The sequence below is a fragment of the Eleutherodactylus coqui genome, chromosome 3, assembly GCF_035609145.1.
Source record: "Eleutherodactylus coqui strain aEleCoq1 chromosome 3, aEleCoq1.hap1, whole genome shotgun sequence".
In the NCBI taxonomy this organism is placed as follows: Eukaryota; Metazoa; Chordata; class Amphibia; order Anura; family Eleutherodactylidae; genus Eleutherodactylus; species Eleutherodactylus coqui.
Window position 1 is genome coordinate 314440760 of NC_089839.1, and position 15464 is coordinate 314456223.

General features: G+C 49.7%; 1 protein-coding gene across 4 annotated transcripts in view; it reads right to left on the reverse strand.

Moving 5' to 3' along the window:
• Positions 1 to 10212: 10212 nt before the first annotated feature.
• Positions 10213 to 15464, reverse strand: part of AKR1A1 (aldo-keto reductase family 1 member A1) — a 29877-nt gene continuing 24625 nt past the window's right edge. For all 4 annotated transcript variants that reach the window (XM_066597967.1, XM_066597965.1, XM_066597968.1 and 1 more), the window contains exons 7-9: positions 15367 to 15439; positions 15027 to 15113; positions 10213 to 10377 (exon numbers count right to left, since the gene is read on the reverse strand). In XM_066597967.1, the coding sequence (XP_066454064.1) occupies positions 10312 to 10377; positions 15027 to 15113; positions 15367 to 15439 (226 nt within the window). In that variant the 3' untranslated portion in view covers positions 10213 to 10311. The remainder of the gene's footprint in view (positions 10378 to 15026; positions 15114 to 15366; positions 15440 to 15464) is intronic.

Genomic DNA, 15464 nt, shown 5'->3' on the forward strand with positions numbered 1-15464 from the left:
CCCCCGATACGGAACACGCCCACCGGCTTCCGATGACCTCTGACCTCTCATCTGTTTCCCGCGCTAATGGCTACTCATTGTCTGCGGATCACGTGATGCATTAACCCCTGCGCTGCCGTCTGTAATTCCTCACAGCTCCCTACAGGAACTCTGCTTGCTGTCTGGGAATGGAAAGCTTCTTGTTTTCCTTCAGACTCCCCTGAGCTGCTGCTTCACAAATGTTGGATGACCCCACAGCGTATGATGGCGCCCTCCGGTAGACGCCGCGCTGTTCTGTGCAGCTAAGTCTCCGTACGCCGCTGTGCACACAGAATAGCGCTTGGCGATGGAACCTCAGGGGTTCATGGGTTATCCCACCTCAGACACGCCATAAGAGTCTGCTAGCTGCGAGTCCAGCTGCCGCCATGAGTACGGTTGGGAGCCCGGAGATTGCCGGCGCTGCGCTGTTCGCACGGCTTCCGTAAATGGGAATTATGCAAACAGCGTCACCCAGCGAGTTCGCTCTTCTGTACGGCCGGCCGCACTTTCACGTATACAAAAGACCAGCATGGAGAGAAGCGAGCGTTCGCATTTCATCCGTTTTTCACTGTAAACTCTTTTTTCTTACAGTTTTCTAATTGGACGCGTTTTGCTCAATCACAAGAAACGGCGCCGAAAGCCGTACGATGATTATAGGAAGAGCCGCGGTCTGTGTTGTCTGATGACGTCGCGCTCTTCGCCTGCCGACCTCCATCTTCCACCGGATCCGTTCTGTCCGCAGCGGCACGTTCGTGTAGGTTCACGCCTGTGAGAAACGTACATGAAAAAAACGTGTAAAAACACATTCGTCTTCAGCGCCCGTTTGTTTTGGTCCGTTTTTTATAAGCAGAATGCGCGTTTTGACTGTAAACCTTTCAAATAAAGTTTTGTAGTTCAATGCTTTTTTCCCCTCTAATCACAAAATACGTATGCGCTACGCCTGCGGCATCACACAGGCCGACAGTTCCATATATTTGTCGCGGAGGGGACGCAGCGGGCCGCACCTCTCGCCACCACAAGCGCCGCATGGAAACGTCTACGTTGTGGGATTGTTCAGCCGTTACAGCCGCTGCGTTTTCATCCGTTTTTTTTTTAACATAAACGTGTGTTTTGCGGATGAGTGTGCGCCAGTGTGGGCGGGGCTTATTTGTTGCACTCTGTAGTAATAATACAGTGATGGCAGCGGCGACATTTATAACCTCCCCGCGGCGGCTGCACACAATCACCGACTCCTGGCGCTTACAGGGCGTCTCCCCCGTGTAATCTGGCGCTAAACCAGCGCTGCGGCGAACGTTGCGGTCTCTGCAGTGGTTGTACGCCTTGCGATGTTGGATCTCACATATAATATTGGATATTTTCAGTTAATCCGCCCCCCGTATTATATTGTATGGTCACATGATCCGCCCCAGTATTATATTGTATGGTCACATGATCCGCCCCCCCATATTACATTGTATGGTCACATGATCCGCCCCAGTATTATATTGTATGGTCACATGATCCGCCCCCCAGTATTATATTGTATGGTCACATGATCCGCCCCCCGTATTATATTGTATGGTCACATGATCCGCCCCCCGTATTATATTGTATGGTCACATGATCCGCCCCCCGTATTATATTGTATGGTCACATGATCCGCCCCCCGTATTACATTGTATGGTCACATATTTGGCCTCCAATACCCCCTCTACGCTGATGACACCCAGCTATACACCTCTGCCTGTGACATCTCTGCACCTTTCCTCCAAAATATCACCGACTGTCTCTCTGCTGTCTCTAACACCATGTCCTCTCTCCACCTAAAACTAAACCTCTCTAATACTGACTTACTGGTATTTCCACCCTCCACTAACCGCCCTCATGCTGACATCTCCATCTCAGTGTGTGGCACCATAACTCCCAGCACACCCGCTACCTTGGGGTTATATCTGACTCTGATCTCTCCTTCACCCCCTACATCCAATCTCTGGCCCGAACATGTCAGCTGCACCTCAAGAACATCACAAGAATCCGCTCTTTTCTCACTGTGGACACGTTATAAACGCTCACTGTCGCCCTCATCCACTCCCGGCTCGATTATTGCACCTCGTTGCTGATCGGCCTCCCCTGCACCAGACTCTACCCCTCCAATCCATCCTGAATGCGGCAGCCAGGCTCATCTTCCTGTCCAGCCGCTACTCGGACGCCTCTGCCCTGTGCCGGTCACTGCACTGGCTGCCCGTCAAATACAGAATACAATTCACACTCGCCACCCTCATCCATAAAACCCTCCACAGCGCCGCGCTGCTCTACATTGTATCCCTCATCCACAGCACCGCGCTGCTCTACATTGTATCCCTCATCCACAGCACCGCGCTGCTCTACATTGTATCCCTCATCCACAGCACTGCACCCCTTATATTGCCTCCCTCATCTCAATCCATCACCCAGCCCGGGCACTCCGCTCTGCTAACGAAACCAGACTGAGTGCCCCTTTAATTCGAACTTCTCATTCCTGCCTCCAAGACTTCTCCAGAGCAGCATCGGTCCTCTGGAACGCACTACCAAAGGATACCCGAGCAATCCAGGACTCGCAGAACTTCAGGCGTGCTCTAAAATCGTACCTCTTCAGGGAGGCATACCGAATTCCCTAAACAAACCCCTCTGTACTCCGCCTGATAACATGCTCCCTGACCTACTAACTGCAATATGTATGGTCACATGATCCGCCCCCCAGTATTACATTGTATGGTCACATGGTCCGCCCCCAGTATTATATTGTATGGTCACGTTATCCGCCCCCCAGTATTACTTTGTATGGTCACATGATCTGCCCCCAGTATTATATTGTATGGTCACATGATCTGCCCCCCAGTTTTACTTTGTATGGTCACATGATCTGCCCCCAGGATTACATTGTATGGTCACATGATCCGCCCCCCAGGATTACATTGTATGGTCACATGATCTGCCCCTGGTATTATATTGTATGGTCCCATGATCCGCCCCCCAGTATTACATTGTATGGTCACATTATCCGCCCCCCAGTATTACATTGTATGGTCACATGTTCCGCCCCCCAGTATTATATTGTATGGTCAAGTTATCCGCCCCCAGTATTATATTGTATGGTCATGTGATCCGCCCCCCAGTATTACATTGTATGGTCACGTGATCGTCCCCTGGTATAACATTGTATGGTCACATGATCCGCCCCCAGAATTACATTGGTCACATGATCCGCCCCCAGTATTATATTGTATGGTCACGTGATCCGCCCCCAGTATTATATTGTATGGTCACGTTATCCGCCCCCCAGTATTACATTGTATTGTCACGTGATCCGGCCCCAGGATTACATTGTATGGTCACATGATCTGCCCCCAGTATTATATTGTATGGTCACGTGATCCGCCCCCAGTATTATATTGTATGGTCACGTGATCCGCCCCCAGTATTATATTGTATGGTCACGTTATCCGCCCCCCAGTATTACATTGTATGGTCACGTGATCCGGCCCCAGGATTACATTGTATGGTCACATGATCCGCCCCCAGTATTATATTGTATGGTCACATGATCTGCCCCCAGAATTACATTGGTCACATGATCCGCCCCCAGTATTATATTGTATGGTCACGTGATCCGCCCCCAGTATTATATCGTATGGTCATGTAATCCGCCCCCCAGTATTACATTCTATGGTCACGTGATCCGGTCCCAGGATTACATTGTATGGTCACATGATCTGCCCCTGGTATTATATTGTATGGTCATGTGATCCGCCCCCCAGTATTACATTGTATGGTCACGTGATCCGCCTCCCAGTATTATATTGTATGGTCACATGATCTGCCCCCAGGATTACGCTGTATGGTCACATGATCTGCCCCCAGTATTATATTGTATGGTCACATGATCCGCCCCCCAGTATTATATTGTATGGTCACATGATCCGCCCCCAGTATTTTATTGTATGGTCACATGGTCCACCCCCAGTATTATATTGTATGGTCACATGATCTGCCCCCAGTATTATATTGTATGGTCACATGGTCCGCCCCCAGTATTATATTGTATGGTCACGTTATCCGCCCCCCAGTATTACTTTGTATAGTCACATGATCTGCCCCTAGTATTATATTGTATGGTCATGTGATCCGCCCCCCAGTATGACATTGTATAGTCACAAGATCTGCCCCCAGTATTATATTGTATGGTCACGTGATCTGCCCCTCAGTTTTACTTTGTATGGTCACATGATCTGCCCCCAGGATTACTTTGTATGGTCACATGATCCGCCCCCCAGGATTACATTGTATGGTCACATGATCCGCCCCCCAGCATTACATTGTATGGTCACATTATCCGCCCCCCAGTATTACATTGTATGGTCACATGTTCCGCCCCCCAGTATTATATTGTATGGTCACATGATCCGCCCCCAGTATTATATTGTATGGTCACGTTATCCGCCCCCCAGTATCATATTGTATGGTCACATGATCCGCCCACAGTATTATATTGTATGGTCACATGATGCGCCCCCAGTATTACATTGTATGGTCACATGCCCCCCCCCCCCCCCCCCCGTATGCATATTTGGTATTTCAGCCGCACTTCAGTAACGGTGAGCGATTCCAGCGACCTGATTGGTTGTTGGGTTCACACCCCACTTTGGAGATGTGCACGAGTGGCCAGCCCGTTAAACAAGCAGCAGGGCCTGCATCTCACGTTGCGCCTCCTGTATCTCACACGCGCTGTTTGTATCTCATGTTGCGCCGTCTATATCCCTGGTGTGCCGTCTGTATCTCACATTGCGCTGTCTCTATCTCACAAGCACCATCTGTATCTCACGTGCGCTGTCTATATCTCTGGTGTGCCGCCTGTATCTCACCCCTGCTGTCTGTATCTCACTCGCGCCGTCTATATCTCATGTTGCACCCCCTGTATATCACATTGCGCAGTCTCTATCTCACAAGCGCCGTCTGTATCTCTGGTGTGCCGCCTGTATCTAACGTTGCGCCGACTGTATCTCACGTGCGCCGACTGTATCTCGTTGCGCCGTCTGTATCTCGTTACGCCGCCTGTATCTTACATTGCGCTGTCTCTATCTCACCTGCGCAGTTTGTATCTCCTGTTGCGCCGTCTATATCTCTGGTTTGCTGTCTGTATCTTACGTTGCGCCGTCTGTATCTCACGCGCGCCGTCTATATCTCATGTTGCACCGTCTATATCTCACGTTGCGCTGTCTCGATCTCACAAGCGCCATCTGTATCTCACAAGCGCCTTCTGTATCCCACATTGCGCCGTCTGTATATCACGTTGCGCCTCCTGTATCTCACGCGTGCCGTCTGTATCTCACAAGCGCCTTCTGTATCTCACATTGCACCGTCTGTATCTCATGTTGCGCCGTCTATATCTTTGGTGTGCCGTCTGTATCTCACATTGTGCCGTCTCTATCTCACAAGCACCATCTGTATCTCACGCACGCCATCTGTATCTCACATTGCGCCGTCTGTATCTTATGTTGCACCTTCTGTAGCTCACGTTGCGACGTCTCTATCTCACATTGCGCCGTCTGTATCTCACATTGCGCCGTCTGTATCTCACATTGCGCCGTCTGTATCTCATGTTGCACCTTCTGTAGCTCACGTTGCGACGTCTGTATCTCACAAGCGCCATCTGTATCTCCCGCCGTCTGTATCTCAGGTTAGGAATGGGTTATGAGGTGGTAGGATCTCTGATAATCTTCTGCTGACTGGATCCTCAGCTCACTCAACCTACATGTAGGAGTCTGTCCTTCATTAATTTTAACAATAATAAATAAAGTTAGTGATTTTAGTTGATTTTCTACATCCATCCTGACCCCACACACAGCACATTGCACACACTGCTCTACTACATCTATCCTGACCCACACAGCACATTGCACACACAGCTCTGCTACATCCATCCTGACCCCCCCCCCCCACACAGCACATAGCACACACAGCTCTGCTACATCCATCCTGACCCCCCCCCCCACACACAGCACATTACACACACAGCTCTGCTACATCCATCCTAACCTCACACACACAGCATATTACACACACAGCTCTGCTATATCCTGATTCACACACACACACACAGCTCTGCTACATGGTACATCTATCCTGCCCCCCACACATCACAAACACTGCTTGGCTTCTCCCATAGCAGTGACATCACCACAGGTCCTTTAGCCCACCAGATCTCTGTGGTGGAGGTAGGTCAGTGTATTCTGTCAGGACTGCTGAGTTGTGTCTGGGATTGTAACATCTCAGTTGTATTCTCATTTTGTCATTTCTGTCCTCCCCTTCCAAGAGCCCTCACTGTGTTGTTCTTCTGTCGGTCAGACTCTGTGTTTTATATATGTTGTAGGACCTTCAATGGCGTCACCGGGGGAGGAGCATGAGCACTCACATACATACTCGCTGACAAGTGGTCGTTCTACATCCATCCTGACCCCACACACAGCACATTACACACACACAGCTCTACTACATCCATCCTGACCTCACACACACAGCATATTACACACACAGCTCTGCTATATCCTGATTCACACACACACAGCTCTGCTACATGGTACATCTATCCTGACCCCCACACATCACACACAGAGCTCTGCTACATTCATCCTGCCCCCCATACATCACAATCACTGCTTGGCTCCTCCCACAGCAGTGACATCACCACAGGTCCTTCAGCCCACCGGATCTCTGAGGTGGCGGTAGTTCAGTGTCTTCTGTCAGGACCGCTGAGTTGTGTCTGGGATTGTAACATCTCAGTTGTATTCTCATTTTGTCATTGCTGTCCTCCCCTTCCAAGAGCCCTCACTGTGTTGTTCTTCTGTCGGTCAGACTCTGTGTTTTATATATGTTGTAGGACCTTCAATGGCGTCACCGGGGGAGGAGCATGAGAAGCACTCACATACATACTCACTGACAAGTGGTCGTTAGTAGTTTGAAATATTCACATGCCAAAGGAGAAATAATCGTGTGAGGATGAACCTTGTGAGATGTAACACAGATTCAGAGGCGACCCCATTGTCCTTGAGGTGCCCCTGCCAGGCGGTCCGTCCATCTTCATCGGGGATGTTGGAGTATAAGGGCCCCACATCCATGGTGGCCAGGATGGCGCCAGCGGGGAGGGGGCCTATGGTTGACAGTTTGTTCAGTAGGTCCACGGCAGTAAGCAGCTGGTTGTGTTCCTCCTCAGTGCTTTGAGGACTCCTTCCACCCACCCTGAGGTTCCTTCAGCGAGGGTTCCCACACTGGAGATCATTGGCCTCCCTGGGCTGCCAGCTTTGTGTAGTTTGGGAAGCACGTAGAATACTCCAATCCTGGGGTTCTCCAGTAACAAGTCCAGAAGTCTTGTGGAGCCCCCAGACGTCTGAGGACTCTCCTTAACTCCCTCCTACTACTTGCAGGAAACCACGGACCAACTGAACCCTCCCCGCCGTCGCCATCCTGGCCACCATGGATGAGGGGTCCTTATACTCCAACATCCCCCATGAAGATGGACGGACCATCCGGGCAGGAGCACCTTGAGGACAAAGGGGTCGCCTCTGAATCCGTGTTACATCTCACAAGGTTCATCCTCACACAGTTCTCCCGCGCCGTCTGTAGTTCATGCGCATTATTTGTGTTCGTGGTTTTATTTTGCTTTTTACGTCTCCCGCTGTCGCTTAGCGTATAACCGCCGCACACATGCGATGTAATGGAGTATGTTGAGCGCTCTATACGCACCCATAGAGAACAATGGCCTCTAGTGTAGGAATACGCGGTAAAGTAAAACATGGCGCTTTATTACGTACGTATTATACGCAATGAAAAGCCACTAGTATCACCGTGTATTATACGCAATTCTAATAGGTTTGTGTGAATAAGCCCCTCCTGAGTCCAGCGTGTAACCCCCCCCTCCGAGGAAGCGGGCTGCTGTGAACGGCGCCAAATGAATGAAGAGGTGGTACTTTGTCGCTATGTCTTCTCGCTGTCCTTGCACCACATCTGACAATCGCACCGGCTACGCGCTCCTAGACTTAAGCTTTAGTTTACGCCAGTTTCTGTACAGTGATGTGCCACGCCCCTTAATGATAAACCCCGCCCAGTCACAGGTGTTGGGGCCGCCGAAAAATGGCAAAAACTAACCCTGAGCGTAATAGGTGGATGAAGCTTTATTCCCAGATGGACAGCAGCCCGCTCCACTTCTGGCAGCACTGGTGCGGCCACAGCGGTTGGCGGGTCACTTCTGGTAACACTGGCGGTCGTCGGGTCACTTCTGGTAGCGCTGCCTGCCGCAGCGGTTGTCGGGTCACTTCTGGTAGCGCTGGAGCGGCCACAGCGGTTGGCGGGTCACTTCTGGTAGCACTGGAGCGGCCGCAGCGGTTGTCGGGTCACTTCTGGTAGCACTGGAGCGGCCACAGCGGTTGGCGGGTCACTTCTGGTAGCGCTGGTGCGGCCGCAGCGGTCGTCGGGTCACTTCTGGTAGCGCTGGAGCGGCCGCAGCGGTCGTCGGGTCACTTCTGGTAGCGCTGGAGCGGCCACAGCGGTTGGCGGGTCACTTCTGGCAGCACGGGTGCGGCCACAGCGGTTGGCGGGTCACTTCTGGTAGCGCTGGCGGCCGCAGCAGTCGTCGGGTCACTTCTGGTAGCACTGGAGGCCACAGCGGTTGGCGGGTCACTTCTGGTAGCTCTGGAGCGGCCACAGCGGTTGTCGGGTCACTTCTGGTAGCGCTGGCGGCCGCAGCGGTTGTCGGGTCACTTCTGGTAGCGCTGGCGGCCGCAGCGGTTGGTGGCTATTGTGGGACATTTTGTATGCCAGATCTGCGCCAACGTCTTTGAACGAAGCCCCCGCTACAGATGTGAATACGGCCCACTAACTGTTGGTCCTTTATTGATCCTGATCGGGTCATTCTGTACAGAGTTGGCACAAAATTTAAATCCATCACATAAAAAAACAAAACAAAAGGGCAGCCTGACCTTTGACCTGTCAATGCTTGCGATATCTGAACGTGGATTTACGTAACTTATATGAGATTGCTGCGACGGGTGGGGGTTGGGGGGAGGGGCACGGCTGCGATAGGACGTGGATGTGGCGCCTGTGAACGAGCCGTCGGCTGATGGCACATGAGGTTTTTCACAAAGATTCTGCCTCTAGCTCCGCAGCAGAAATTTATCATAAAGCCGCTTTTTTCGCCACCGATCCTTCGTGAACGAGCAAAAGTCGTGCGGAATTTCCAATCCAGACTGAGGGAAGGCAAAAATAATCCAAAACGAACGGACCCCAGGCCAAAGCCCCCCTGTGACCCTCAGTCGTTGATATTGTTTGACTTCTGTCACCATTTTCAAGATCTCTGCTTGTTGTCAGGGAATGTTCACACCGCGCCGTTCTCGTGAATTCTGTCTCTAAAAACCACATAAAATCTGCATCGTTCCGCCTTGATGTTTGGCGCAGAGCCGCGAGGTGTTGGCCCTGTCAGTAGACAAAATCCATGTGCGCATTTCTGCATTGAGTAGTGACCCCCCCCCCCCCTCCCCCCGGTCTGCAGGCGGAGCCACGGTCGTATTTACTAATACTGGCTAAAACGTAGTTATAAAATGTGAGGTGAACGGCAGCGGCTCCGCTGAGTGACGATCGGACGCGTTCGCTTGGACCACCGAGGAGTTGCCTTCGTTTAAGTCGTTCCCCATTTTCCGACACGTAAAATAAAACTGCCTAAAAGTCTAAAAACACAATAAATGCGGCACAAAAGACGTCAAACAGGGCTCTGGTGCGATTTGCAGGCCGCATGTAACAAACTCTCAAGGGAGGATTGTCTAAAGTCGATACAATGTAACAAGTTGGCCGCTCTGAGAGTAATAGGTCTGGACGGATTGTTAGCTTCTGGGGGTGAAGAATATTCTCATTCACTGACAGCAAGCAGAGCAGTCTAGAAAAAGGGGAAGAATGTGAAGTTACAGCGTTTCTATCTTAAGATTACACTTTTTCTGCACTGTAGAAAAGCCTCTAGAGATGAAAATGGCGCAATACGTGACTATTCCCTTTGCCAGGCTGGCACTGTTGTCCTGTTGATACGTGAAGAGCAGACATGTTGGCTGCGACGTCCTCAGCGCAAAGAAACGGCGGCGGATTGTTCGGAGCATCATGAGCCCTAATTTATTAAAATGAAATCTCACAAGCCGATTCTTCCACAAAGCTGACCGTTTATTCCAGAATGCGGCCAAATATAATGGCGGCAAACAAGGAGGCGGAGACAGATGGAGCGACTGCAGGCGACGTCACCTAATACGGGTCATTGAACGGATACTGGGGGTGTCCGGCGTCCCGGGGAACCGACTTCCCGGCAACCTGCAAAGAGACAAGTAGAGGCATTAGAATGGGAACGAGACAAAGGCTTCGGGAAGGGGGAGGAGCCTGTCAGCCAGCGGGCACCACGGAGCGAGAAATAACCGGACTGTGGGGTAGTGGAGGCGCACCGTGACGGCAGACGGGGTTGAACCTTTCTGCGCGGCGTTCTAAAAGAGCGATTCCGATTATCTCACTCGCTCTTCATGCCATTTTCTATCATAAGAGACGCTAAACCGTTAAAGGGGGTTGTCCCGCGAAAGCAAGCGGTGTTATGCACTTCTGTATGGCCAGATACATGCATAATATACATGGTGCATTAAATATTGGCCATACAGGAGTTATACACTTACCCCCCGGTGCTGGCGACCGAAGCCTTCTTCTCCCTGGATTAGACATGCTTGCGCTGTCTGCTTCTTCTGTCCCGCTGAAGGGGCCGCACCGGTCTGCGCATGCGCAGAAGACCTGTGCGGCGCGAGAACGCCGGAGCGGGACAGAAGAGGGCAGACAGCGCAAGCGCGTCTAATCCAGGGAGAAGAAGGCTTCGGTCGGCACCATGGAGACGGGGACGCCAGCATCGGAGGCATATTTAGGATTTCAGCCGCAGTTCAGCAGCGCTGTTAATTAGAGCCACCTGATTGGCTCTTCAGCACCACGTGACTACACAGCGTGCACGCGGATTGCCTTCAGCAGCCGTGCACTACACACTACAGTTAAGCAGCATGGGGTTAGGTTTAGGGTTAGGTAACCCTAACCCTAAACCCTAAACCTACCCTAAACCCTAACCCCCTGCTGCTTAACTGTAGTGTGTAGTGCACGGCTGCTGAAGGCAATCCGCGTGCACGCTGTGTAGTCACGTGGTGCCGAAGAGCCAATCAGGAGGCTCTAATCAGCAGCGCTGCTGAACTGCGTCTGAAATCAGAAATATTTACACCAGAGGGGGTAAGTGTATAACTTCTGTATGGCCAATATTTAATGCATGATGTATATTACAAAGTGCATTAATATGGCCATACAGAAGTGTATAACCCCGCTTGCTGCCGCGGGACAACCCCTTTAAGTTAGTAAGAACGTTTCTACGGCTTCATTAACCCCTTAGGCGACAAACGGCGCTGAGGATTCGGCCAATTATGGAGGATTTTCTTCTCTACTTTTTAAAAGACCTGAATAAAAAGAAAAAAAAAAAAAACAGGAAAAAGGTTTGCGTCCGTCTGAGGCGCGGTTTTTGCAGGACGAGCTGCAGTTTCCACAGCTACAGGTTTTTTCGTTACATATAATGTAGAATTAGTTTTTCTTGGTGGCACGGAGAAAAAAAAAGGATTAAAATTCTGCCAAGGTTGTCTTTACGCAGTATAAAATGATGGGATACGGTTTTTACACCAAAATTATATCGCTTTTCCAACTTTTTAATTGAAAATACATTTTTTGCATTGCTGCATTCAAAGTCCCACAACTTTATTTGTCACGGACGGAGCTCGGGGAGGGCTTGTTTTTTTTACATAACAAGCAGCAGTTTTTAGTGCTACCGTTTTGGGGCACATAGGACTCTGTAATCACTTTAAGGACGTTTTTTTGGGAGGAGATATTGTAAAAAAAAATTAAATAAATAAATAATAGGCATTTGGCCTCCATTCATAGTGACTGCCCTGCAGGGTAAGTAGTGTTTGTTGAACGGGGCGTTATGGATGCAACCATACCAAACAAGGGCGTTTAAAAAAAGAGCTTTAAGAAAGAGGGAAAACAGCATGCAAAAAAAGGTGTTTTTTTACTGTTATTCGGATTTTTTTACATTTATTTCTTAGGTCTCTGCAGGGGACTGGATCCTGCGATGCCGTGAGTGTTCTGATAATACATTGCAGTACTTCGGTACTGCAATGTATTTCTACTAATAGCAGCGATCCCAGGCCACGGCAGACCAGGACGCCACTGTCTGGCATTCAGTTGCCATGGTAACCTATTGTTTTTTTTCCCGATTACTTAGCGGTTGGCCAGTGATCCCATAGAGGGAGCGCCCCCTCGCTGCGAACCTTTTACATCCTGCAGTCTATGTTGATGGCGTTAGCAGCAGGAGCCCGCGCCTTCCATGGGACGTAAGCTTACCTCCTGGATAGGGAACGGCTTCCCAGTCAGGATGTAAGTTTGCGTCCTGATGGGGGGGGGGGGGGGGGGGAGTTAACCTCTTAACCCTGCAGGACATACAGTTACATATGTGTGAAGGGAGATGACCGTCGCTGATCGTCGTCTGTCAGCGTGCTGCCGATCAGCCCTATCAGGGATACAGATGATACTATTGTTTCACCCCGCTCCCTGATAACAGCGGGGTATGAAGAGCGCAGCGGTCCAGCTCTGTTCTCCATAACCGGCACGGAGCGCTCGGAGCCGGGAACAGCTGGATGCAGAAACAAGCAGGGCCCCCCATCCTCCGCTGTATAACAGCCAGGCGCTCCGTGCAGAACACAGCTGGATGCAGAAACAAGCAGGGCCCCCCATCCTCCGCTGTATAACAGCCAGGCGCTCCGTGCAGAAAACAGCTGGATGCAGAAACAAGCAGGGACACCACACTTGTCTTCTGCATCCTCCGCTCGGAACGCAAGGTAATCGCTCAACGATAATCGGTGTGTAAATGGGCCCACGCATGACATTACACTGCAGGAGCGCTCAGACCAGCACAAGCTCTTGTTCCCTCTGGGGACTAAAAAAAGAAAGTTAAAACCCTGTTTGCCACATCTATATATATAGAATTGAATGTATGCGTGTCTGTCTGTGCGTCTGTCTGTGTGTCTGTCTGCGTGTCTGTGTGTCTGTCTGTCTGTCCTTTTTGCGCTACTACACCATTCATCCGATCGCCATGAAACTTTTGGAAGTTGTTGAGTACACTCCTGGGAAGATTATAGGCATAGTACATTTATGCTATGATAAATGGCGCGCATGTGAGCGTCGTCGACAGTTACGACCCCCCCCCCCCCACGTAGATCGTTCGATTTCCATCATTGCCACTAATTCTCTCACTTCCCGAGGCCGTAGAAACATGAAATTTGGCCCGAGCATTGATTATGTCATAAATAGGAAAAGTTAATGGGTCCCAACTCGATTACTCAATTCTAGGCGCAAAAGAATTAGCGTCCAAATTTTACGTACGGAATCTAATTTTCTCACTTCCTGATGTCATCTATATATATAAAAATGAATGTATGTCTGTCTGTCTGTTTGTCCTTTATGCATTACTACACCATTCATCCGATCGCCATGACACTTTGGGAAGTTGTTGAGTACACTCCTGGGAAGATTACTGGCATAGTACATCTATCCTACGATAGGGGGCGTGCGTGCGAGCGTCGTAGACAGTTATGCCCCTCAGACAAAGATCGTTTGATTTCCATCTCAAGCACAAAAGCAAAAGGCATTACGAGCAACAGGAGGCGTGTTCAACTACAAAATGATGCATCCGCCGAACGTATCACAAGACAATTGCTGGATATTGAGAATGCTGAGGTAAAATGAAAGCTGTGCTGCGATTGGTTGCTATATATTATACTGCTGAGGTAACATGAAAGCTGCTGCGCTGTGATTGGTTGTTACTTCTCTTACTGCTGAGGTAACATGAAAGCTGCGCTGTGATTGGTTGTTATATATTATACTGAGGTAACATGAAAGCTGCGCTGTGATTGGTTGTTATATATTATACTGCTGAGGTAACATGAAAGCTGCGCTGTGATTGGTTGTTATCTATATATAGAAAAACGTATGTATGTATGTCTGTCTTCGCAGCAACGCGCGACGGGTAAGCTAGTAAAATAATCTCTGCGTCCAGAAAAGTGCGATCAGAACGAAGCGTATTTATCCTGCACGTTGCCAGAAAAAAAAAAAACAACAACGCCAGAACTGCACTTTTTTGATTACCCCGTCGCCAAGAAAAAGATGTAATAAGAAGCAATCAAAAAGGCGTATGAACTCCAAAAGCAAACTACAGGACGTCCCACAACAACCGCGCCCCCGCACAACCCGGTCGATGGAAAAATAAAGTTGTTGCAGTCGAAAGATGGCGGCAGAAAATAATTTAAAAAAATTAAATATCTGAAAAAAAAAAAGTAGTACGGAAAAAAACAAAACAATATCAGTTCGGCATCGTAGTGATCATATCGGCCCACAGAATAAACATGTGGCATTTTTGTTGCAGGTTGTGCGCTGTAGAAACGAGGCGCACCCAACGATGGCGGAATTTTGTTTTTTTCCCCATCTCACTCCACTTAGAATTTTTTTAATGTTTTTCAGTACATTTAAAAAAAAAAAAAAGAAGCAACTCGTCCCGCAAAAAACAACAACCGCCCTCAGACGGCGCAGAAATTAAAATATATATATATATATGATTTTTTTAAAAGAAGAAGGATGATAAATTAAAAATGGATAAAAAGAAAAAGAAAAAAAAAAAGAAGGGCCGAGTTCTTAAGGGGTTAAATAAAAGCTAAAGGCCAATAAAGAGATGCAGCAGAGGGGAGCAGTTCAGTGCAGTAGGGCAGGGTTTGTCATAATGCACCAGTCATTCTCCGCAGGTAAAACCACGATCCAGCGTGTCCATTAGCAGATTATGATGTCATCACTGTAAGTAATAAGGCTCTTATAATAGTCAGCCCCCCCTTCCTCCGCAGACTCACGGTGTTCAGGGGGATGATGTATCTCCGGTTCCGGTTGAGGCCTCCAATCCGCTTCATCTCCTCTTCTGTTAAGGAGAAATCAAAGACCTGGAAATGAGAGAAGGAGTCAGGAAGAATCTCCAGCCAGGCGTCCCTGGCGTAAACCCAGATCACCACGACATCACCTCCGCACGCATCTGCCCCCTTGTGGTCATTACAAGAGACCGTGCTTGCAGCTGCCTCCTCAGGGGTCCCGATACTTTGAAACCATAACTCCCAATATGCAGGACTTGCTGGGAGTTGTAGTTCCACACCTGCTGGAGACAAGTTCTACACACTGCACAGGGCCGTGGACGCTCACCTGAAAATTCTGCAGGATGCGGGAAGGCGTGACGCTTTTTGGGATGGTGACGACTCTCCTCTGCACCTGCCACCTGGAACACAGCAGCGGGGTTAACA